This window comes from Hippocampus guttulatus, chromosome 2 (genome assembly GCF_054856545.1).
Source record: "Hippocampus guttulatus isolate MCC_2025c chromosome 2, RoL_Hgut_1.0, whole genome shotgun sequence".
NCBI lineage: Eukaryota > Metazoa > Chordata > Actinopteri > Syngnathiformes > Syngnathidae > Hippocampus > Hippocampus guttulatus.
In genome coordinates, this window is record NC_141262.1 from 24,438,282 (window position 1) to 24,462,625 (window position 24,344).

General features: G+C 43.4%; 1 protein-coding gene across 24 annotated transcripts in view; it reads left to right on the forward strand.

Annotated features, from left to right (window-relative positions):
- The window catches only part of ptprda (protein tyrosine phosphatase receptor type Da), a 278,207-nt gene that overhangs the window by 211,685 nt on the left and 42,178 nt on the right, over positions 1 to 24,344 (forward strand). For all 24 annotated transcript variants that reach the window (XM_086104780.1, XM_086104781.1, XM_086104779.1 and 21 more), the window contains 3 exons: positions 2,445 to 2,590; positions 6,960 to 7,101; positions 21,699 to 21,887. In XM_086104780.1, coding sequence (XP_085960906.1) covers positions 2,445 to 2,590; positions 6,960 to 7,101; positions 21,699 to 21,887 — 477 coding nt within the window. The remainder of the gene's footprint in view (positions 1 to 2,444; positions 2,591 to 6,959; positions 7,102 to 21,698; positions 21,888 to 24,344) is intronic.

Below are 24,344 nucleotides of genomic sequence, written 5' to 3' on the forward strand. Positions count from 1 at the left end.
AAAAATCTGACTGTATATGTTGAGAAATCCTTAGATGATTAACAATGGCAGCACAGAATGTCCCTGGAGTCAATGAAATTGGCTTTGCTAGAATTTCTTACTTTGCAGCTGCGATCGAGGAGGTCATTGATCGAGATGATCTTACACACGTTCGCCGACTGCATTTTGGTATGAAGTGCAAACTACGTGCATACCTGTGCATACCAAAGACTGTAATTTGTGGAACCAAGTGTTTTTGCAGAGGGTACTTGAAGTTTGAGAACCTCTGTCTTCGCTCCATTTGACATGTAGCACTTCAGCATATATCCTTGACACTATTTACTACTTTCCTATTTTCGACCCCATCGTGTGGCAAAAGCACGGAAATATGGAGATATTCCTTGGATAGGTGAATTTATGTTGCAAAAAAAAAAAAAAAGGAATCAGTAAATTTGTGACTAGCGAAGGGGCAATAGGCGACTTGGCTGCATTGTCGCAGGGCTCGCACGCCGACAATGGGACGAGCGATGGCGATTTGGCCAGCCGTGTCTGTGAAAACGCCATTACCTTCACGTCACGCCTCAGTCACGAGCCCATTGTGTACGCACCACCCCCACCCCCACGCACCATATCAATTGCCCGTCGGCTCCCTTTCAGGTGCCGCCATGCCAACCGATGACGTGGAATCTTTAGCGCGTGGACAATTCGGGGGGGAGACGTCACGGTGATATCCCGCACTCATTTGCGGGAGCGTCAAAGGCCCAGCCGCCCGTCTGTTTATCGGCGAGTCCGGCGGGTTAATTTGTTCCTCGCTCCCAACGCCGCCGCCATCGCAGCCGCACACACACACACACACATGCACACAAACAGATGAGGGACTTCAGATGGCGGGCATTACCTCATGGCCTGCTGCAAACAAAGTGATTGATAAAAGGAGGCCAGTGGCCCCCGTGGGAGGACAGATGGAGATCACCTTCTAATAAATCTGACGCTCAGGCTTTTTTGCCATCATATCGAAGCTTGTGGGATATAAAGACAATAGTATGTGTGATCCAGTTACGACTGATTATATTTATGTCATACAATCATGAATACATACTGTATATACATTTTTTGGCAATTTATTTCCCCCAAGTATGTTTTTCTCTCCTGTTTGCAGTGATAATTTTTTTTCATGTATTTGTTCATTTTATTTGTATTTTATTAAGTGTATTTAATTGTTGTTGTTTTTTAACCTCGACCTATAATCTAGTAATTTTGCCAACATGCTGAAAACACCAATGGGTCATTCCAGAAAGGGAAGTAATTTTGGCATCAAAATTCTTGAAAAATTCACTTTTCTGATTTTCTGTGACATATTCATCAATAATAGGTCATGAACTATCAAAGGCTTGGTTCGCTCATCTAACACCAACGGTGCAATTTTTATGAAATGATTTATTTAGTGTTCACAGTACCTGTCAGGGTAATCACTACAAGTGGATCGCAGGTAACAGGCTTGCAAATCCAGATGTACGTTAGCTTTCTCTCAGCAGTAGAAGTGGGCTTTTTCGTTAGCCCAGGGGTGTCAAACTCATTTTTGTGGTCTGCCACATTGTAGTTACTGTTTCCATTGGAGGACTGTTATGACTGAAACCAAATAAACAAGTCAAGAATAACTGTTGATTCAATTATTGTCAACGTGACAATCATGAGGGGTGTGGTCAAAGAACATGCCTCCAATATCTCTCTTATTTATTACATATGAGAATTTAAAATGTTGTTAGACATTTTGGAAAGCATTGTGGAAGTTGACATGTTTGATTTGCTTTCGCGGGCCATGTAAAATGATGTAATGGGCCAGATCTGGTCCCCGGGCCTTGGGTTTGACACAAGTTTTTTGATTATTTTTAAGCACCCTTTATTTCTTAATTTTTCTAGATTTGGTCTCAGGAGAACTAAATTTATTCAGAAACTGCACGTTTTAGTATGTTGTATTCTGTTCAAATGTAATGGGTGGGACTGAAAAAGCCTCCAATTCGGGAATGCTACTTTTTTTTTTTTTCAAAACACGTTTGACAAATGTTTACGAAAAAGGGGTCCCATAGGTTAATGATGTCCCTTTTGCCACTGACTAGAAGTCCATGTAATTGTTCTGTAGGTCGCTACCTGTTTGAAGTCCATCATTTTTGGACCCATAAAGTGAAATTAGACATTTTCCAAAGACACACCAGAAGCTCTCTCCGATCATACTGATGGGAATCACTGACTTAATAAATGTAATAAACATAGACAATGCACCCTGAATTGGTTATATTACATACTTTTGTTTAACTCATTTATTTATTTATTTTCCATTTCCGACATTTATGGATCATACGTAAGACTGCTGCCCCAAAGAAACAACATAAAGCAATGGTTGATGTCTGCATAAGAAATAGTCCTTGGAACTGAACGGCGGCATCTTCTTTTTCTGTCTCCCGCAGCGCCGCCAAAGTTTTTACGGACGCCCAACGACCAAACGGGCGTGCAGGGTGGCGTGGCCTCCTTCATCTGCCAGGCCACGGGCGACCCGCGGCCCAAGATCGTGTGGAACAAAAAGGGGAAGAAAGTGAGCAACCAGCGATTCGAGGTATTAGGTCTATTGTTCTGATGTAAAATGCTCGCTGACGAACACTTGCCGCTGCTTTTTGGGCTGCTGCACACGCACGCACAAATGCAAATCCAGCGCTCAAAGCTGCCACGAGGCAAGAGAAGCGGCCTTTTTTTTTTCTTTCCTCCCCGCCCAACACGCGTGATGCTCAGACTTAGATTACATGTCATGTTCATAGCAGGAAGCGTTATGTTCCATTAACGGGAGCTCTCCTTTGGGTCCTGAGAAACACAAATCATTGATTTTCAAGATGGGATCCATTCACTAACCTAAATCTGGCTCCAGGCAAAAAACGAAACAAAAAGTGTTATCAATGTTTTCTTGAATCGAAAACAATTCGTGTAAAAGCTTGATTTTTTTTAAATTGTATTTTATTAGATCATTGGTCATGAGCGCATACAACATAGGATGTTAAAAATGTGATTAAAAAATAATAATCACGCCATTTTAGATGAACTCGGCAATTGCTTAAAGTCTTGGCTTTATTGAAAAAAAAATATTTTTTTTCTTTCAATTTTTTTACATGCTTTAGTTTTTGTTGTTACATGAAAAAAACCTTTTTGTTTTATTTTAAGAAACTTTTTTTAAACAACAAATGTGCCGGGTTTTTTTGCTACATTAAAAAAAACTTTTTTGTTTTATTTTTAGACACTTTTTTTTTCAATAACAAATGTGCTGTTTTCTTTTGCTCCATGGCAGCTTGCTCCAAACGTACGCCAGATGGACAAACACTCAGCCACATTTGGACCAATGTCACTCTATTTTTTCATCCACTGTTTCGGCTATAAAGGGAGTCGGCGATTATACGTTTGTCCATATAGCGTACTGTACACCCCAACATCATCATTTTTTGGCTGTAACGCGGATCCGCACTCCATTCTCATGTGCGACGTGTCACAGCAGAGCTCTGATAAGACTTGTATTAATTTCCTGCGTCAACCCCCCCCCCCCCCCCCCCTCCCCGGACTCCAATTCTGTCGCTGCAATGGCTTGAACATCTTATCAGAGTGGATCGCATGGCTCTTTGCGCCGCATGCCGACGACGTTCATCCCTTGACACCAACATTTCCCTCGCCTTCCACCAGCTTACAAGCATGGCCAAAAATACGTTGAAAACCGTATTCGATGACGCTATCCTTGTTGACCGTGCGAGTGTATGTGTGTATGTGTGTGAGTATACTGCTCCCAAAAAGTTTAAGATCGTTTTTTTTTTTTTTTTTGGGGGTGTGAAATTTCAGACTGAAGCTAAAATACAGTATAACTTTTACTGGTGAACTTAATTTGACCTTCTCGAAACCTTGGAATGTCCAATTGCTCATTGTTTCTGTACCTTTTTTTTCTCTTGCAATGAGCTGATTAGCCCAAATTCTCAACCGCTTTTTAATGCATTAACGTTGCCCAACTTGTATTCCTTTCTGTATCTCTTTGATTCTTTTTTGTAGTACCGGTATATGTTGTGGGCCGCCTGAAATAGAGGAAGGTGCAAAAATCGGCCCGACGTCATAGTTTCACCCTTCGATGCACCCTGTAACCTGATCACATGATCAGCTGTCCACTGTAGTAACCGCTGTCCCTGAAAGGGTTAAACGCCACTGCTCTACCTCAGTGGTCACACGAGTTTACACAACGGCAAATCAAGTTTACCCGCGACGGTTATATCGCATTCCGGGTTCATCGTGAAATGTAACCCCAAAAACCAATCTGCCAAACAATTTCCGAGTCGTCCGTGTGTGAGTGGGTGAATGCAGAAGCTTTGATTTGTTGAAACCCAAGTTTTGAGTTATGACACAGGGCTTTCTAGACAACAGTGAGTACCCAGCGCGGAGCATGACCACGCTATAAAAAAATAACGTCTTGTTTTTGTGGGCGTTCTTTGTCTCGTCCGTCCGATGAAATTGTCTCTTTCTGTGGCGCTACGTCAACTCATGGTACAAACGAACTGTTGCTCAGGCAACCATTGACTGTCTGTGCTTCGTTTCTGTCTGACAAACAGTTTTAGGGCCACGCTGAAAAGGACAAAAAAAAAAACGGACCGGAAGGCGCAATTGGGGGGCACAAAGGCAGAACTGCGGGTATTGGGATTGGGCTTTAATGACGCTAATATTGTATTCTATGGCGTCTGTTGCCAGTTTTTAGCGGCTAACGGTGCTGGCAAGAACTGTCGGATTATTTTCAGGCAGTTTATTAGATTTAAATGACCGCACACTTCGATGCCGAGAGCCTTGCCACAGTTGCCGTTTGGACTGGTCACCGTTTTACAAAGCGGGCTTACTCAACTGTGCTGTTTTAGCCCTCAAAGTGGCGTCTGTTGTCGTGGTGTCAATTTGCCAACAAGTGTCGCGTTTACGAGCTCGTACGTTTCAGTATTTAGCCCGGCGTGCTCGTTACAACCCCTCAACGATAAAATGCAAAACAGTTTGTGACACCGTCGTGTCTTTATCTGTTTCGACAGCCTGTTAAATAAATCATCAAATAGCGTGTTCGTTTAGCACGTTTTAATCATGTGCAACTGATGTGTATGTTCAAATTAAGGAAATCCAAAGCAAACCCCGCTGGCACTCTCTTCGAAACAGGAGCATTGCAAGTGGAGCAGCTTGACCAAACGGGTGGAAAAGAGGGCAACTTGAATGTTGATGTTTTTTTAGTGCAGAGCAAAAGAGTGTCAAACGCAAGGCCCGGGGGCCAGATCTGTCCCGCCACATCATTTCATGTGGCCCGCGAAAGCAAATCAAACATGTCAACTTCTTCGATGATTGCTAAAATCTGTATCAAAACTTCAACTTCTCATATATAATAAATGAGTGAGCATTTATTGTAAGCACTTTCTTTTTACTAAAACCCACATGACACAAATTTAAACAATCGTTGAATGAAGCATTATTCTTCTTGATATGTTTTTACAGTCAAAACGGCCCTCCAAGGGAAACAGTCACAACATGGCCTGTGACAAAAATGACTTTGACACCCCTGGTGTAGAGCACAGGTGTCAAACTCAAGGCCCGTGGCCTAGATCTGGCCCGCCACATCATTTTATGTGGCCTGCGAAAGCAACTCAAACATTTCAACTTCCATGATCCTTTCTAAAATGTCGATCAAAATTTTAAATTCTCATATGTAATGAATAATTACATATAATAATAATAATTACACATGAAATGAATACCTGACAGCACTAGGTAGCTCCTTCAGCCAGAGACTGTCACACCCGCGCTGCAAGAAGGAGAGATACCGACGCTCGTTCCTACCAACTGCTGTCAGGCTGCTGAATAAAAAATAGCAACAATAATATTATTAATAATAATTAAATGATGTGGAAAACAACTGTAAATAGCACTGCGATTTATCCATTTTGTATTTATATTGCACTTAATTGAACGGTGTTTGTTTGTTTTTTCTTCTTTCTGCCTACATTCTTGCTGCTGGAGGCTGTAAATTTCCCCAGTGTGGGACAAATAAAGGATATCTTATCTTATCTTATAAGAGATAGATTCTAAGCATTTTCTTGTTCCCAAACCCCTCATGATAGCAACTTAAACAATAGTTAAATCAACAGCTATTCTTGACTTCTTTCGATGGTTTCAGTCATCAGAGCCCTCCAAGTGAAATGGTAACTAAAATGTGGCCCGCGCCAAAAATGAGTTTGACACCCCCGGTGTAGAGTAAGACTGCTAGTATTAACCACATGCACTTGCACAAACGCGACCGGATGATAATAACGCGCACGAATAAATCGGATCACTGTATTTCGGAAGTTGGCCGTAATCCTCTTCCGTAGTTTTATACACGGGTGCATAATATACGCGTGGTTTTACGATCCTTGTGTGATTCCCGAATGTGTTTTTTCATAAATGTTACAACTTTATTCACGCAGGTTTTTAAATACAATTTTAATCTTGTCGGATGATACCATGAAATATTACTTTTATCTGGTCGTTCTATGACTTTTATCGTGGCATTACGACCTTTTCCTTGATCCCTTTTCAGCATGGCTCCTACTTTGTCCCATTGACACGCATTGTTTCAGGGTGTCCAGTGTTAGCTTTAAGAATGTGGGACGCGCTGCAATTGACATGTTTCGCCCTCTAAACTATATTTTCAAATGTGCCCGTTCTTAAAGTTAGACAAGCACTTAGTAGTATGACTATGTCAAATTGATATTTTCTGTGTACTCCAGTTCCGTCCTAAAGAGTACTGCAGTATTGTATAAATCTCGGAGAAGACTAGAGTGTGACACTGTGTCGCCATCACATGTCCCGGCTGTGTGTTACCTGTGTGTACGGTGGTCCCGCGTCGATTGTAACACCCGCCGCAATTCTCCTTTAACACACCGTGTCTCTCGCACCTGCAGGTGATCGAGTTTGACGACGGCTCCGGCTCGGTGCTGCGCATCCAGCCGCTGCGCACGCCGCGTGACGAGGCCATATACGAGTGCGTCGCCTCCAACAGCGTCGGGGAGACCAGCGCGACCACCCGGCTCACTGTTTTGCGTGGTACGTCCCCACTTGGTCAAGGAAATCCGTCATTTGTAGTCGCAATTTTCACCGTGCGCGCTCGTACTTTGACTGTAGCGGTTTAATGTAATTTATTCACTGCCGTGAACGTTGATCATTGTCAATTGGTGGAGTGGTTGACACCCGATCTGGCTGATAAAACTTTTTATGTTCGCCTGAGTCCCAATCTGCACCATTGTCGTAAATTTTGGTGCGCCTGCCGTTTTCGTTGTATTTGCTACCCGTGGGTTCCATCCTAAGAAAGTGTGGTATTTCCTTTCACTGCTATGCGGATGACAGTCAGAACTGTGTCCTGCTGAGCCAAAAGGACAATTTCTTACTAAAGCCGCTTTTGTCCTGTCTGGAGGAAATCAAGGCCTGGAATGACACTGAAATGACTGAATTTCAATGAAGAGAAAACAGAAGTTAGTTTGTTAAGCCCTTGTGCATCCCACTTTTCCCACTTAGGCCCCCTGGGTGCCTTATCTAAAGCCAAAAGTCTCAAATGTTTGAAACTGGACAGTGATTTTAAATTGGACCAGCACAAATCTTTTTGTTGTTGTTGTGGTTGTTGTTTTTTTGTTTTTTTTTTACTGTACATAGCTAGCTAAAGAAAAATACCCTTTGTCCACTACGGCATTTATAAGCAGTAATCCATGCCTTTTTTTGCATCTCAGATGGATTATTCTAGTGTGCTTTATTTTGGAGACAGCAAGACTCCCTCAAGCATTTCCAGTTGGTCCAAAATGCTGCTGCTTGCCTCCTGAGTGGAGCTTGTCGGAGGGACCACACACTGTCACTCAAATTCTTGACTCAAATTCGACAGTTAACTGCCGTCAACAAATACATATTTCAGACACATTTTTCAATGGATAGACGTGGAGAAAGTGCTCGACCAGTTTGTCCGAGAATATCAAGTTTGGAAATCACTGCAATGACAAAAACATCCCTGTAGATGGCAACGTTACAGCGCTTTAGATTTGATATCAACAGAGCACATCTAACATACCAACACTACAAAACACAACAAGTTTAGATGTGTTTAAAGTAGATAGGAGAGACAAAACTGTTTTTAAAAGAAAAGCATGTAAATATAATATGTACTGTATCCCTCGTGATGAATGAAGCTTCACTGTATGTTTTTTTTTTTTTTCTGCGCCGCGTTGTAAGTCCATGAGCCATTTCGTCGAGTAAGTTTCTTCTGGGTTTGAAGTCATTTGCATACATCCTGACACAATAATTAAGATGCCAGTTAAATTATGCAAATAGACGTCTGTTCCTTCACCGGCGGCTGTTTTTAATGCTTTCAAATTAGCTGTGCTGTGACTTGACCGTGTGAAGTGAGCCAAGACTTCTGCTTTTATGTACGGAAATGATAAAAATGCCCCCTGCCAAGTCTGAGGGGGGTGGGGAGAGGGGTTGCGGAATAAGGTTAAGGTGTGTTACAAAACCCTCGATTGAGTGATTAGTCTGTCTCATTGATGTTTTGCCCATGATGTGAAATTCGGGTTGCCCAAGAAACACAAAAACCAAAAACTTGAAAGGCAACACAGACTTCGGCCAAGGTGGACCAATGGAAAACATGTGAATGCAAAATGTAGAAAGGTTTAGAAGAAAAATGATGTGACATTCCTCTGGCAAGTCTTAAAGGGACAGCAGTGAGAGGCAGATGCTCGCGGCGCTGAGGACAGTTGCGGTTCCCAAAAAAAAATCTGTTGAAAAAATCGTCTACAATATAATTAGATATACAAGAATTATTACTATCCATCCATTTTATGATCAGTTTATCATCAAAAGAGTCGTGTGGCATGTTGGAGCCTATGTTCGGGCTGTCGGCGGGGCACAACCGGAACCAATTGCAGGGCACAATTAAGCGAACAAGCATTCACGTACACAGTCACACCCAGTGACAATTTAGAGGGTTCCATTAGCCTGCCATGCGTGTTTTTGGAATGTGGGAGGAAACCGGAGCACCAGAAGAAAACCCACACACTCAAAGGAGAACATGCAAACTCCACACAGTAAGGCCGGAACCAAAATCGAACCCTGGATCTCTGCAATGTGACGTCGACGTGCTAACCAGTGAACCACCGTGCTACCGAATTACTACTAATGACCTTTAATTTCAAGTCGAAAGGAAAGAATAACCAACTCCAGACATTTGTTTTTTGTGTTTTTGGTCCAATCTGGCTCTTTCAATATTATGGGTTGGCGACCCCTGATTAAGACCATTATTTATGAGAGGGTGACGATATGCTAATTCTTAAGGCGTTATGAAATAATACCCTTCTCTTGCTTCACCCCCTCTGGCGCCACCCGTGCAAAATAAATTGCAAAGGTCAGCCATTTTGTTTTGTATCTGAAACTTGACTGTAATGGCACAGGTGGCTTAGGAGAGTGGCCGCCTGAGTGTCGTGCACTCCATTTTGTGCCACAATTACACAAGGCGTCAAAAGAGCTTCGACTGAGAACAGGCCGTGTCTGCGCTGGTCCTCCCGCCTCACGCCATCACCAACCGCCGTATCTCCCCAGCGAGCCCACAAGAGGCGGATGGGGAGAGAGGCGGCGTGACCACTTTGCACAACATTTTGCACATTTCGCACACGCGGAAATAACATGCCTTAGCAACTCCTGCTGGCTCCGCCACCGACTAGCACTAACATCTTGATTGCCATTTCCATTTTCCCATCATTGCAGCACAGACGGGAGAAATCTGTTTCGGTTTTGTTGCTTGCGTGCACGTGAGCATCTTTGTAGAAAATACGTATTACACAGCTTGAGCTACCAACAACATCGGCCCGTGTTTTCTGTGATGCAGTCGATACGCCGGCGTTGCTAAATGATGCTGCATTCCAGTCAGAATCTGGAACATGGGATCCACACTGGAAGGTCGCAGCCCGAAATTGAAGCCAGCAAGTCTTAACTGTCAGGCGCACGTGCTGGATACATTGAAAAATAGAGAAACTAAGCATTTTTAAGAATGAACAACAAACCCCAAAGAGGAGCTAAACACCACAAGAATCTGACAAAAAAAAAATCACGTCATAAGAAAGAAAGGCATATATTTTCAAACAAACTAAAGGAAACATCCAGCTCTGAGACGGCTGTGTTTCCGGCGGAATTGATGTGCGCATTGGGCTGTTGGAGTTCATGATTCAGGCATGATTAAGGATTTATATTGCATCCTCATACCCCTATTATGCTGTCAACAACCATTTCCTGCCTGCGTACGCACACACGCGCGCGCACACGCACACACAAATAGCAACAAACTTGCGTTGCTGTGTACAAGTCGACAGCGAGAGCGGAAAATGAGAAGGCGCTCTCCTGTGACGGAAAAAACAGAAACCATCAATTCCATTTTGCCAGCGATGGGTGAGGTTGTGAGGGAGGTGTGTGTGGTGGGCACGGGAGGGTTGTAACGATGACGACACACACACAGAAAAAAAGAAAGCTTGGAGGTACATCATTCTGCGTACAATAGACGCAGCGGCGACATGAGCAGCGATTATTCCGAAACAATGAGCACTCTTTTGTCACTATTTTCCAAGCGGGAATAGAGAGCAAAGGCAACCTCGTTTGACAAGATTGAGCACCTTTGTCATGAAACGTGCTCCCATGGCAGCTCACCAAAGATGCTTGCTTCACGAGCAAATATGGCATTGCATTGTTGTCAGGGAGGGCCAGGAAACAAAATAAAAGAACTTGAAATCAGTTTTTAAAAAATTAAAAACAACTGAAAATATGATCTGAAAATTTAAAAAAGCAATTTTTATTCATCGATTACTTAAAAAAACGGAAGAACAAAAAAATTCTAAGTGGAAAAACAATTACAAAAAACAAGTAATAGTTAAATGAGATTAAAACTGTTCAGATTAAAAAGGGCTAGAAAAAGGATAAAATTTAAATAAAGTGAACTCGATAAAGCAGGAAAAAAAGCAATACATTTTCTTTAATGGAACTAAAAAATATTCCCAAAGGAAAAAGGCAAAAATGAAAACAAAATTATAAAACAAGAAATCGTTTAAAAATGAAGACAATATATATTTATTTTTTTTAAACCAATCAAAGAACTAAACTATGAATGGGAAATGGGGAAACATTTTTTTAATTAAAAAGAAAAAAAAACATAAGAGGAACTAATTAAAAGATGCAGAAGAGGAAATGAAACTAATCTCGAAAGGTAATTATAAAATAAATAAATCTGTATTCATTTGGAATAAATACTCCTAAAAAGCATTGCTTGTCAATTACCACAACCATCTTCGTCCATCCTCATCTCAGTCCTACGTCCACAATGGACAAGTTAATCATGACTGTAATTAAAAAGATTGAGAACCGCTGTCCCCGCAGATACTGAACTGCTTGCTGAGCCAAAAAGGGGGGGGGGGGGGCTAAAAAAAAAAAACCCTCTTTGAATATTATGTGGTAAATCAAGGCAGAATCTGTAAACTATGGCGAGTGATTTAAAACCAAGCAGCTGCGGGCGAGATTAATGTCAGACTTCTCAGCCGCTGGGAAAGAAACCTGTGCCGGAGCCACAAATGGTGCTTCGGAATATCAAGACGGCCCCCGTCACGTTATCATTGAAGCCGCCTGTCTTATGAGTGAGTTATTAAAAAAAACAAAAAAAAAAAACAAGAGTGATTCGAAAGGAAATTTCCCAATTCCCAAGATTGGAAAAAAACAAAAGCTAACTAAAACTGCATTTCATGTTTGTAAAAATAATACTGTAATTCTGCCCCAAATGTACTTTGTTTTCTTTTTTTTTTCAATTGATATCATACACGAGCTTTCACGGCTCATTATAAATCCGTGTATTGTATTACGCAACATCCATATGGAAGAATGAACGTCAAACCGTCATTTGAGAATTTTTGTTTACTTTATGACACCATACTTAGTCACCTTTTTGAAAATATTGTCTTGCACTCGACCTGACAAATACTACATATCGACTAAAATGACTACAAAAATTAATACCTCAACTCAAATTAAGCATTTTCCTAAAAAGAAAAAAAAAGCAACAAACCTACTCCAGAATTCAAACAAATACTTCAAAAAATAAATGTTTTTTTTTAAAGGACAAAATTAAAATAAAAAAATAAAGTAAAAGTAAAAATGAAATTCGGATCCAATTTCTCTCACTAATTGTTCTCAGTATTTTCGATTGATTTGTTTGCTTTCCCAGCCCAAGTTGATTTTAGCTCAGCCAAGTGCGGGTTTTCAGCCGCAGCACAAATTCAACACGGCTGTCACGCTGCTGCCAAGCGAAGAAGCAGAAGCAGTGACTAAATAACGCCTTGAGGTACGGATATAAGCCAGCGCTGTTTGGTTACACATGTTGTCCAGTCGGGAATCAGATTAAAGAGCTTCTGCAGCCCAAATAGGACCCCTGGGGGAGCAGCTCTGGGAAGATGGCGCTTAAGTAATCCAATAAGAGGGAACAAAATGCTCAGCGCTATGCTCTAATAAGGCACACGCCAGTGTGTCGACGATCCAACCTTGCACCGTGCAGATGGAGTGGTGGTGGAGGGGGGGGCGAGAATAAGCCATTCAATATGTTCCAAAATGCCGGACAAAAACGTTGCCCTGAGTTATCCATCGCGCTTTGAGTCAACAGGTATAAAAGTTGCTAATGAATATTGCTGCCAATGTGCCACAGTTGGCTCAGCCGGCTAATTCCAAATTTGCTGTAATCGATTGTTAGGAGAAACAGGTCTGCTCTTAGCCTAAGTGCTATTACGCCTCGCCGGCTTCGGGAACTTCTAAAAGCTACTTTGGTATTTTCCTTAACAGATCTGATTTCTTTTTTTGGCAAAAGGGGATAACTATGGGACTTTCTACCACCCACTTAGATGTTACCGCTAACATGTGGGCCGCATTCTGTGACAATGCCGAAAGAATGAAACAAATGACAGTGATAGAAAGCACCCATTAGAAAAAGCAAAGCAAACCCTGACGGATGTTCTTCCTGGCCTTTATTGAGCCAAGGCGAACATTTCGCAATGCCAAAAATCTTACGGCCGCGCCACCAAAAATGCGAAGACTGAAATTATGGTGATCAACTGAATTTATTCACAAATGGGAAGGTCTTTTTCATTGAACGCAAAGCTCGCATTAAGCCATGACTTATTCTCTTACATGAACGGCAACTTGCGGCTGTTCAGCAGACAGAATCAAGGCTACACTGTGCGACATAAATTCCATGCAAAACTCTTGTTGCCATCTTTTGTGGCCACGCATCATCAGGCGGAGACAAGCGCCGGCTCCATACATCTGGAGGCAAACATCTTTATCCAAGTTAAGTGAAAGAAAACCTCCTGCCCGTGGACATTTTAATATTTGATCATGCTAAAAAGCTTTCTTTGGGACCCGTTGTTCATGCCTGCAAGAAAGAGTCCTGATGGAAAATGGAGTTACATGAGGCCTTTCAACTTCAGAGCCGGCGATACTTCTATTTTTGGGGGTCATTTATTTATATATTAATTTTTCCTTCTCGGTCGCTGGCCCGCTTGGCAATGAAGATAGTCATGGCTAAAAAGTCATTTTCTCTCTCTCTCTCTCTCTCTGTCAGAGGTACCGGGTTCAATCCCAGCTCCGGGCTCCCTGTGTGGAGTTTGCATGTTCTCCCCGTGCCTGCGTGGGTTTTCTCAGTGTACTCCGGTTGCCTCCCACATTCCAAAAAGATGCATGGCAGGTTCATGGAACACTTGAAATTGTCCCGAGGTGTGAGTGTGAGCCTCTGTGTGCCCTGTGATTGGCTGACAACCGGTTCAGGGTGTCCCCCGCCTACTGCCAGAAGATAGGCTGGGATAGGCTCCGGAATGCCCCGCAACCCTTGAGAGGATAAAGGGGTTCAGAAAATGGATGGATGGATGGATGCATGGAGATATCTCTTGCTTATCCTGAAGAGAATCGCGGGGGTTGCTGGAGCTCCTCCCAGCTGACTTCGAGCGTAAGGCGGACTATACCCCAAACTGGTCGCCAGACATTCGCAGGGCACATATAGAAACAACCGAAAAACAAATCTGATCACCAAACTGTAATGTCTATCACAGCTCGTCGACTGTTTCGAAAACAGCTTGCCGCAGTTTTTGGGTGGAGGAAGAAAACATGAGCAAATGAAAGACTCGCCGTTGACAAAGCGGCTCAGTGAGGGAAGGCCAACAATGAGAAGCTCTTCTGTCGACCCAGTGTCGGAAAGCGGCATTCCCGTTTCATTCTAGGTCAGCTAATGCATTTGCAAGCCATGAAACGAGCGTATTCCAAGTGATGTCCTTGTTAGCACTGTGCTATGATTCACTTGATTAGCACTCCAACCCCCCACCTCCCCGCCTACACTTCCCTATCTCCTTTTGGATTTTTGAGCGTGGAAACCGCTTTGATCAGTGTCCCTCAACTTGAAGTGATATGCTTCGGCATGGAAGGGGGGAGAAATTGTTCGCTGCTGTCACACTCGGCGGGTAATGTTTTCTGGCCCGCTTCTTGCGCCGGCTTAAATCAGATCAGGGGAGGGGCAGATTCTAAATCTGATTCCTAAACTGGCCAAGAATAACCTTGAGGGCACATCCGTGTAGAAAGCAGACTAAGAATGTCAGAATCCATAATCCTGCATTCTGCAAAGAGTTGGCAAACAATGCATCTCGTCACACGCTTTTCTCCAGCAAATGACCTGTGACAGCCTTTATGGAGTCAGGCGGGGCTGGGGGACGGGGCTGGGGGACGGGGGGGTTCGAATGGACTTGTATACTTCCAACAAATATCTCTTTTCAAAAAGTCTGCAGGGGTTCCGTCTGAAGAATAACCTCCAGCACGGGGGTGAAACGTCTTGTTCCACGATAGGAAAGAAAGCGGGTCAAACACAATCCAATTCTCGTGAAGCGGCCGCTGAACGAAGGTCACAATCGACCGGCAGGGGTCGGCTTTTCACAGCTTGACTTGGAAAAAGAGAGGGAGAGTTTACGAAAGCTGAAAATGCAGCGATTCCAGCGAGAACACCAATGAAAACACAACTCAACTTTCTGAACTCGTCTTCATTGCAGATTGGCTATTTATACACACTCCTGCTACTTCTTGTATGAGTGTCACACTGTCATGGTGATGATAAATATTGAAATATTCTGAATAGAAGAGTAAATGTATAATAATCCGATTTTTTAAAAAAGAGAGTATGTGCTCATGGTTGAATGAGAGGCATTATTAACCTTGTAGGTTGACACTTTATGAAGTTAAGTGTAATTGACAAGCATTAGTTTACGGCGGTCATCTCACATCAACATGTCACGTAAGTACTCACAACCAGAGAAATACTCGAAATAATGGTGATGGATAGGTGTTTATGCTATAACATTTTTTCTTTTTTATTGATACAGTTCCAAAATTACACGCCATTGTGTCTAGTCACTTTATTGTCTTATGAAGTAAATGCATAACGGACATGAAGTTGACCTGTATTTTCTGCAGTATAAGGCGCTTCGGATTATAAGGCCCACCTTCAATGAATGGCCCATTTTAAAACTGTTTTCATATGTAGGGCGGACTGTCTTATAAAGCACATAGGATAGAATAATGGCTGCGGTTCAATATGCATCCACGAGATGGAGCTATGCTAAAGGGAATACAATAAAATACACCACAATGCAGCTTTCTTTCATAGAGCCTTCACAATCGCGGCATTGCAAAACAATAAATGAAAGATTAAAGTTATGGAGACAATTTGATTCAACAAAAAATGCACACAAACCTCGTGGACTCACATCCACAAGGGGCTAAATATCCTTTCAAGCCTCGCTTGTCTCCTTCTTCCTTCGTTTAGTCAGTGGTTAACTATGCTTTTGTTATTATCTTCGTTTTTTAATGGCTGCGCAGAGCTCACAAAGTAGTTGTCTGAGTGTGTGTTGGCGAATGCACATGTCAATTCGTGTTGGGCAGAATCCGTTTACGTTACAATTGGTTCTTGCTAACAATCACCACTAGCTGCCATAGGAACACTCAGAGGGAAACAACTCAGTGGGGAATGTAAAGAAACTGTAACACCATACATAAGGTGCATCGGATTATAGGTCGCACTGTCGGCTTTTGGGGAAATTAAATGCTCTTAGGTGAGCCTTATAGTGCGGAAAATACGCTTCTTAATATTTGCCCAGCTATTGGTGAGCTAAACTGTTCAGCTATCTTAGCTTCATAGTTCACGCAGCTATCTGACCTGCATCTAACAGAAGAAAGTTAACGTAGATGTTGTATCGCTGATCTTTGAGTTTTAAACTTTGCTTATTCCAAAATGAATCATCTTCGAAGACACTTGGTCAACGAGTCATCATTGGCCTTTGGCCATAGCCTCGGCTATGGCCGAGACATACTGGTGGCCGTCGTTGCCACGGTTGCCAGATTGGTAACAGGTGAAGCCATCATTTATCTCTTTGCATGTTTATCTTAAACTACTTACTGCAGACAGACAGACTTTGACCGTAGCATGACCTTACTCTTTGACCTTACCTTACCTTGCAATATGACCGCCACCTGAACCTTACGATGTGACCTCGACTTGGAACTGTCTTAGCAACGGAAAATAATGTTAACACCTTTTGCAGAAATAGACCAGACAACGCTGTAAGTAGCTTGCGGTTTCGCGCTTGCAGCTGTGTTCCAACCAAAAGTAGAGGCCCTGCGAATAATTAGGGTTTCGTGCAAGCCAGCGTTAAGACGACTTCGAAGGAAAGCTAAAAATGTTGCAACATTAGAGCACTGCCATTATGTTTTATGTCTTTCGAAAACAAAAGTATTTGATGATTCCATTAAGAAATGAAAAGAAGGATAATATCCATTAGGAGTTACGCCGCGCTTAGGATATATCAGACTTGTTTAGAGATGTTGCCTTTGCGCATTTGTGCCTTGACCACAACGATTGCTTGGATCACGCTTGTGCCCTGAACGTTCAGTAAAGCCTCTTGCAAGAACTCCTCCATTTCCAGCCTCTGACTTTGCACCTCACCTCAGCCCGAATTCAAACGAACTCGCGGAGGACCTGGGGGGAGCAGAGGACGGTGAAAGGATCCCGCCGTGTCCACAACAACCTCTCAATTTAAATAAAAAAAATTGAAAACAATTTTAAAAAGTGATTTTCAAATGTAAACAGTATGATTTGTGAAGTCATGGAGTTCAAGTCAACGTCAAGTCGAGTCTTACATCATTTTTGACTGTTCAGAATTCTGAGATGAGCCCCCTGGAGGCCTTGCAGCCTATACAATGAATAGGAAGTACACAAACACTACGATTGAGTCAAAACATCTGCGCTGGTTCGCACCGCCGTCTCCCTTGGGATCAGGAAGTCACGTGATGCTTTATGAATCAGAACCAAGCCCTCCGTCCCAAAAGAGCTGCCTATTCTAAAACGAATGTGATTGCATGATTTCATGTCATCAAAGCAGCTAATACGTGTGCAGTAAAAGCTGCAGCATAAGAGTATAGTTTATATTACCGAGCAAGTCACAAGTCATAAAACTAGCAACTTAAATGGACTCGAGTCCGAGACACGGGACTGAACACTGGCAACCATGGCTCAGCTGTGTCCTTACCCACCAATATCAGCCAGCAGTACGACAACAGGGTCAATTTCCTGCTCTTACCATTCTGTCCTCTGTCAATCTCTAACAAATTCAGGCTAAAGAGCAACCAAATCACACCGTCCCAAATGTTGATTTCAACGTGTCCTGAGTGGCAAGAGGCTGAAAAAACAAAAGCCCGGTTCCGACAAGCTAACGGGAGCGACGTGAGCGCTGCCATTTCATCAGTTTCTCAAGCAGGCTAACCGAAAACAATGCGTCATTTCCCCCACGGCATCCGATCGCAAATGAGATGCTTAAACAGTTGGCGTTGTCATCCACGGGAACTGAGAGTTCACCTCCAATAGTTTGCGCAGGAGTGATCAATCAATCTAATTTTCTAATGGCTTGGAGTTTATGTGCGGTGGCCTTCTGTCATCAGCAGGAATCTGCTCGCTGAGGTACTTTTGGAGCCAACGTCCCTTCTCACTTGGCACCAGACACTCCCATGGCCCGATAGCAATGCCGGTGGCTAATGTGTGCAAATTGTCATTGGGGGGGTCTTTTCATACCAAGCACCAGCGCTCAGCACTTTTTATAGGAGGTGACTTCAGCATTTCTCTCCCTTCCATCTCATTGAGTGCGTAGAGCCCATTGTTGAATATACAGTATGGATGTGTAAAGCAGCAGCTGCCCTTGCCTTAGACTGTCCTTGAGATTGCGGCCCTCAGCGAGCTAGAACCATAAGGCGGAGGGGGGCGGGATTCCATTCCCTGTTAATTTCAGCTTCAACGAACAGCCATTTGAATGAGGAAGCTTTTCAAACTCTGCGTTTTAAATAATAACTACCAGCTCACAAGTTGTAGCCAAAGCTACAAGTGAGGCTGCAATCTGATTCCATTTTAAGTGTCTTGGCCTTGGTGGGGCTGGAGAATCTGACATGGCTTTTCGTGACGCGCCTCGGCTAATCGCACCGCACGCCATCAAACGTGTTTAATTTCCTGGCCCGTATTTATCATCGCCATGGTAATTCACTTTGCAAGGAAAGTGAGTGAGACGGGCTGCATTGCGTGTGCTACCCCATTCCTGGGCCTGATGTCACCATTTTGTGGTCAAAGCGGGTCTAAATTACATTTTCGGAGCCAGGACCATCACCATTTGTAGCACATCATTGGCCAGCGCGGAGGCTTATCAGTTTCCTGCTTGGGGGTAAAAATAAGGAAAAATGAAAGCTGCGCGAACCACTGAATGGGCCCTCGCACCCCCACTTTTGATGGAAAATCCTGGAAAAGATCATCAAACGTAGACACAATGCTCTGGCGCATTAAATGACATGGGTAAAATAAAAAGCTTGATAATGTAGCGTCACCCGCCTGTTTTGGATAACTTCTTGCGATTCTTCCTTCAGTCAGTTTGTCAAGTGCAAGCCATGAAATTCATTTAAAATTTCCATGTGTCCTGTAATGATTACATGTCAGTTCAGTATCGATTAGTCAAGGGGGTGTAAATCAGATTTATTATTTTTAAACAAATTACCGTAATTTCCGGACTACAGAGCGCACCTGATTATAAGATGCGCCCACTACATTTAAAAAAAAAACTTTTTGTACACACATAAGCCGCACCCGTCTATAAGCCGCAGGTGCCAACATTGTAACATGAAATATTTACAAAGAAAGACGGTACACAGAAAGCGTTTTCAAAGTTTTAATAACGTACCTTAACTTTTCGTTCCAAATAGTGCCTGTAACAAGTCAGCACCACGGCAATAAAACAGCACTATGAACAAAATCCTCGCTTGCCGTAACACTCGGTTAGCCATTCCTTCATTAGGCTTTCTACCAATGTATATATCAACGTGTCTCGCTCTTACATTTTATGGTCGAGCGCTCCCTGGCAGGCATTAGAAAAATCTTTATGTAGGCCGCTTTATTAAATAAGCCACAGAGCTGAAAGCATGTGACAAAAGTCATCCAGTGGACTTTTACCGTGTTGTTTGCAATTTTTAGATTGGACGCGCGGCGATGCGGCTTGTGGCTCGTTTTTGGCGATCGATCGGATTCATATTTGTCTAATTGTAGAATCAAGTAATTGCCTGTGGAAGCAGACAGGTCTGATACTGTCCAGTGTGGTCTTAATGCCTGACAAACTCTGTCCAGAGTGGTTCAGGCAGGGACACCCAAGTTGCTTGGAGAAAAGTTTGCAGTTCACTCCGAAGTCACTTGCTCGTAAACATGTTTTTTTTTACTTCTCTGAGATTTATCCACGGCGCTGGCTCACTATGCCAAGTACCCAAAAGCATTATTGGAAGTCGGCCATGATTGTCATTTGGCGGCGAGCAGGCGTGGATGGCATCTCTGCGAAGCCTCGTTCCAAAGTGACAAAAATGCGTCTGAAAAAGGTGCCAATTAACCGTATGGCAGGAATGTAACGAAAACATAACAGGCCGTTCGATGGACGCAGTTTCCTCCGCAGGAAAATTTACCACAGAAGAATCTCTGGGTTTGGCTTTACCTTTTAAAATGTTTGCTATCGGGATCATCCACTTGAAAGCCCAAACACATCTCAAAACCTGAGGAAATCAAGTGTGTCCTTTGTATGCCTGGCAGCAAAAAGCCACCTGCCGTCCTGAGTGAACATCAAAAAGCACTTCAATGCGAGAGTTGGCGTCGCCATAGTGCTCACCATTAAGAAACAAATTTGGCTTTTAAAGGGGGAATTGGCCGTCTTTGCCGTCTCGTTTCTGGGCTGCGCGCTGGTGAAATGCTCTCAGGAGATGTTTCTTTGTCTGATGACAGAAAACAAACACGGCTGCATCTTACTATTCGCGTAAATGGATGGCGGTACGGAAATAAATTGCACGGGCTGGAATGTTAAACCTACAGGAGTTGGATTTGGTGCAGTAACAGCATCCAACAAAAGACCCGGTCCGTGCGAAAGAACAATTGGGTCTTTGGGGTTCCAACGCTGCAGGTTGAGAAAAGGACCACAGAACCCAGTGTTGTCGTGAAGTCAGAAGCAGAGAATTTTCCAAAGCAGCTCAGTTCAAGAAGTATGAGATGGGCTACTCGGGGTTTTAGTTCGGGTTGTAGCAATCCGTATGTTCGCTTTAAGGTCACAGTTTTGGGTTTAGTAATGGCACAGAATGGCGGCCCGGTGGACGAGTGATTAGCGCGTCGACCTCACAGTGCAACGGTTCGATTCCAGCTCTGGCCTTCCTGTGTAGAGTTTGTATGTTCTCTCCATGCCTGCGTGGGGTTTCTCCGGGTACTCCGGTTTCCTCCCACAGAAACATGCATGGCAGGCTGATTGAACACTCTAAATCACAGGTGTCAAAGTCAAGGCCCGGGGGCCAGATCTGGCCCACCACACCTTTTTATTTGGAACGCGAAAGCAAATCAATCATGTCAAGGTCCAGGATGCTTGCTAAAGTCTGAACCAAAATTTCAAATTGTCATATGTAGTCCACAATAACAGTCATTATTCGTGACTTCTGATTGTAAAACTACTTCTTGATCAATCTGTTTTCCGCTGTGTATGTAATATGTGGACGGGATTAAACATTTATAAGTTTTCTCAAAATTCATAACGGCCGTCCAAGGGGAACCGTAACTACAATGTGGCCCGCTACAAAAACTAGTTTGACACCCATGCTCTAAATTGTCCCTAGGTGTGAGTGTGAGTGTGGATAAGATAAGAAAAGGTTGTTGATAAGGTTGTCCATCTCTGTGTGGCCTGCGATTGGCTGGCAACGGTTCAGGGTGTCCCCTGCCTACTGCCAAAAGACAGCTGGGATAGGCTCCAGCACGCCCTGCGACCCTCGTGAGGATAAAGCAGTTCAGAAAATGGATGGATGGATGGATGGATGGATGGATAATGGCACAGAATATACAAGACCCAAAACTGTGGCTATCAGTTCAATGCCATTTAAAAAGAAGCCCAAAAAAATAGACCGAAGCAGAGAGCACTAACGGTGAATTTGCTGCACACGTTTTAGTCCCAAGACTTGTGTCTCACCTGAGAATTGTGTATGTATGTGTGTGTGTCTCCCAGAGGACCAGCTACCCCCTGGTTTCCCCACCATTGACATGGGCCCACAGCTCAAAGTGGTGGAGCGAACTCGAACCGCCACCATGCTCTGTGCCGCCAGCGGCAACCCGGACCCGGATATCTCCTGGTTTAAAGACTTCCTCCCCGTCAATACCACCAACAACAACGGTCGCATTAAACAGCTGCGATCAGGTAGGTTGCTTCTACGTCATCAAAGATGTTTTCGATGTCATCTGTGTTCCCCTTAATATGACTTTTGTTATTTATTTTTTTTATAGGTAATGGCATTTTCCAATATTTCTTGTTCTATTCTGAGTTTACCCCAGTGTGTTTCTTTTGGTGTTGTCATTAGACTGTTGGAATTTGTCTCCCCTCATGTGTAGGCTAAAACCGATTTGGGGTTTTTCTTTCTGCTACGTTGGTGCAGTTTCGTTTTTTTGAGTCCATTCTCTTTTGGTTTTGTGTTGATGAAAATCTCTTCTCGGACGTTCTCGTACCTTATTTTGTTTGTCTGTGGTATATGGACCTTTATTGGAAATCAGATTTGAAGAAAGAATAACGGTCTATATAGCAGCTATGTGTTTTATTTTGTTGTTGTTTTAATCCGACATAATCTACACTCTCAGAAAAATCACGTTTAGGGGTACGACAACTTGTCACTGTGATGCCATCCACACCTGACACGCTTGGGAAGTTTACATCAGGAGTCAGATGAGTCACTCTTTGAAGGTGTATCGTACCGTATTTTCCGGATTATAAATCACTCTGGAATATCGGTCGCACAAGCCATAAAATGCATAGATATAAAAAGAGATATAACTCGCATTTTGGAAGGGAATTTATCTGATAAAATCCAACGCCAACAGCAAATATGTTCACAATAAAATAGAGAACTGCGGGCTGACTAAAGGGGTGTTCACACGGCACACATTTGCTCCGGCGCAGCACCGATGTATTTTGTTGCGATATATTTTGCACCGCAGCAAATTGTGTGGAGCGTTCACACGTACAAAGCCGCTGAGCGTGTCTGCATCGGCACAGCGTCAGTGCAGCCCCACTTGCGTTCACACGGCATTTTCTGCAGCGGAGCAAAACGACAGAAAACAAATGAGCTGTCGTGTTGGTTCTTTTTAAAACGTATACACAACTCAAGCGACTACTGGACAGGCACGTCCTTCTCCTTCTCAGTCTCCGTGCCTTCTGCTCGAGAGTGACCGCCCCCGAAAACGTAAATCAACGATGACTTCAATGACACTCAGAAAAGCAAACACGTAATGCGCCAAACAGAAAATCAAGAGAGGAAATCACAAAATAAATTATATGGGGGGCGGGGGGTTGTGAACACATAACAAAGGAACAAACTACACAAACAACTCCGAGACAGTCCAGTCTCCTACAAAAGGAAAGATGTTACCAGCCAAGTCTTGTGTCGTTATTAAACAAACACATGACGGAAGTCAGACAGAGCGCGAAAGCAACGCATTCTCGCCGTACGTAAACTCTTCACAAGCATTCGCTCTGGAGCAAATTTAACCCAGTTGCGTTCACACGTGCAAATTTACACCGGTGCTGCTTCGCTAACAAGCATTTGCTCCGGAGCAAATTTTTAAACCACCTCCCTGAGGTGGATCAAATTTGGTCCGGTGTAAGCTGTTTTCCGGGGCTACGCCAGAGCTAATTTGCACGTGTGAACGCTCTACTGGGGCAGCCCCGGCGTAGCACCGGACCAAATCTTGCCGTGTGAACACCCCTTAAATGTACGATATGCTAACGTTACATGACGTATAAACAACGAACTGAGAACATGCCTGGTATGTTCCCGTAATATATTAAGAGTTCTTCAGACAAGTAGATATTAAAGAACTAACAAGTTTACCAAACCCTTCGGTGTCATTCCAAATCACTAAATCCAACGAAATCTTCCTCTCCTCAGTCTCGCTTTTAAACAACTCCGCCAACTCCGGAAGTAGAAGATGCGGCGATTCCTTTTCTACGTCGCTTACGTCAGACTCATCGTTGATTTATCAACACATGCCTAGAGTGCCCTCTTGCGGTTAAATATGAATATAACATGTGAAAATGCTATCAGAATGTGTCTCACACAAAAGTCGCTTCAGAGTATAAGTCACACCCCCCGGCCAAACGATGAAAAAAAAAACTGCGACTTACAGTCCGGAAAATACGGTCCACATTGATTCCGACTCCACCTTCTGTATCCAACAATGAGTTGGGGAGTAGAGTCTCGACTTTTCGGCTGCATTCCCACGAGCAGTTTGTTTGAGTGGAATTGTTTGGATGTCATTGACCTCCCACGGTAGCCCAATTTCTACAACCATATCAACTTCCTACATGATGCCTCTTTCCCAGAAAGCCATCAACATCCTGTTAGCCGCATTCCTATCAAACGTATCGACGACTCATCGCTCTCTACAGACCTGTTAACTTCTGATGGTGCCCCTGTTCCTACAAACCCATCAAGTGATTATGATGTCCTTATTCCTACCAATCGATGAATTTGCGATGGTACCCGTACTTCACCAAAGCCATCAACCACCTGCGGTACCCCTATTTCTGACAGTGTACTGACCCCCCCTGAAAACAACTTGTGTTCTGCAGCATCTGGCAACGTGTGTTTTTGACCACCTTTGT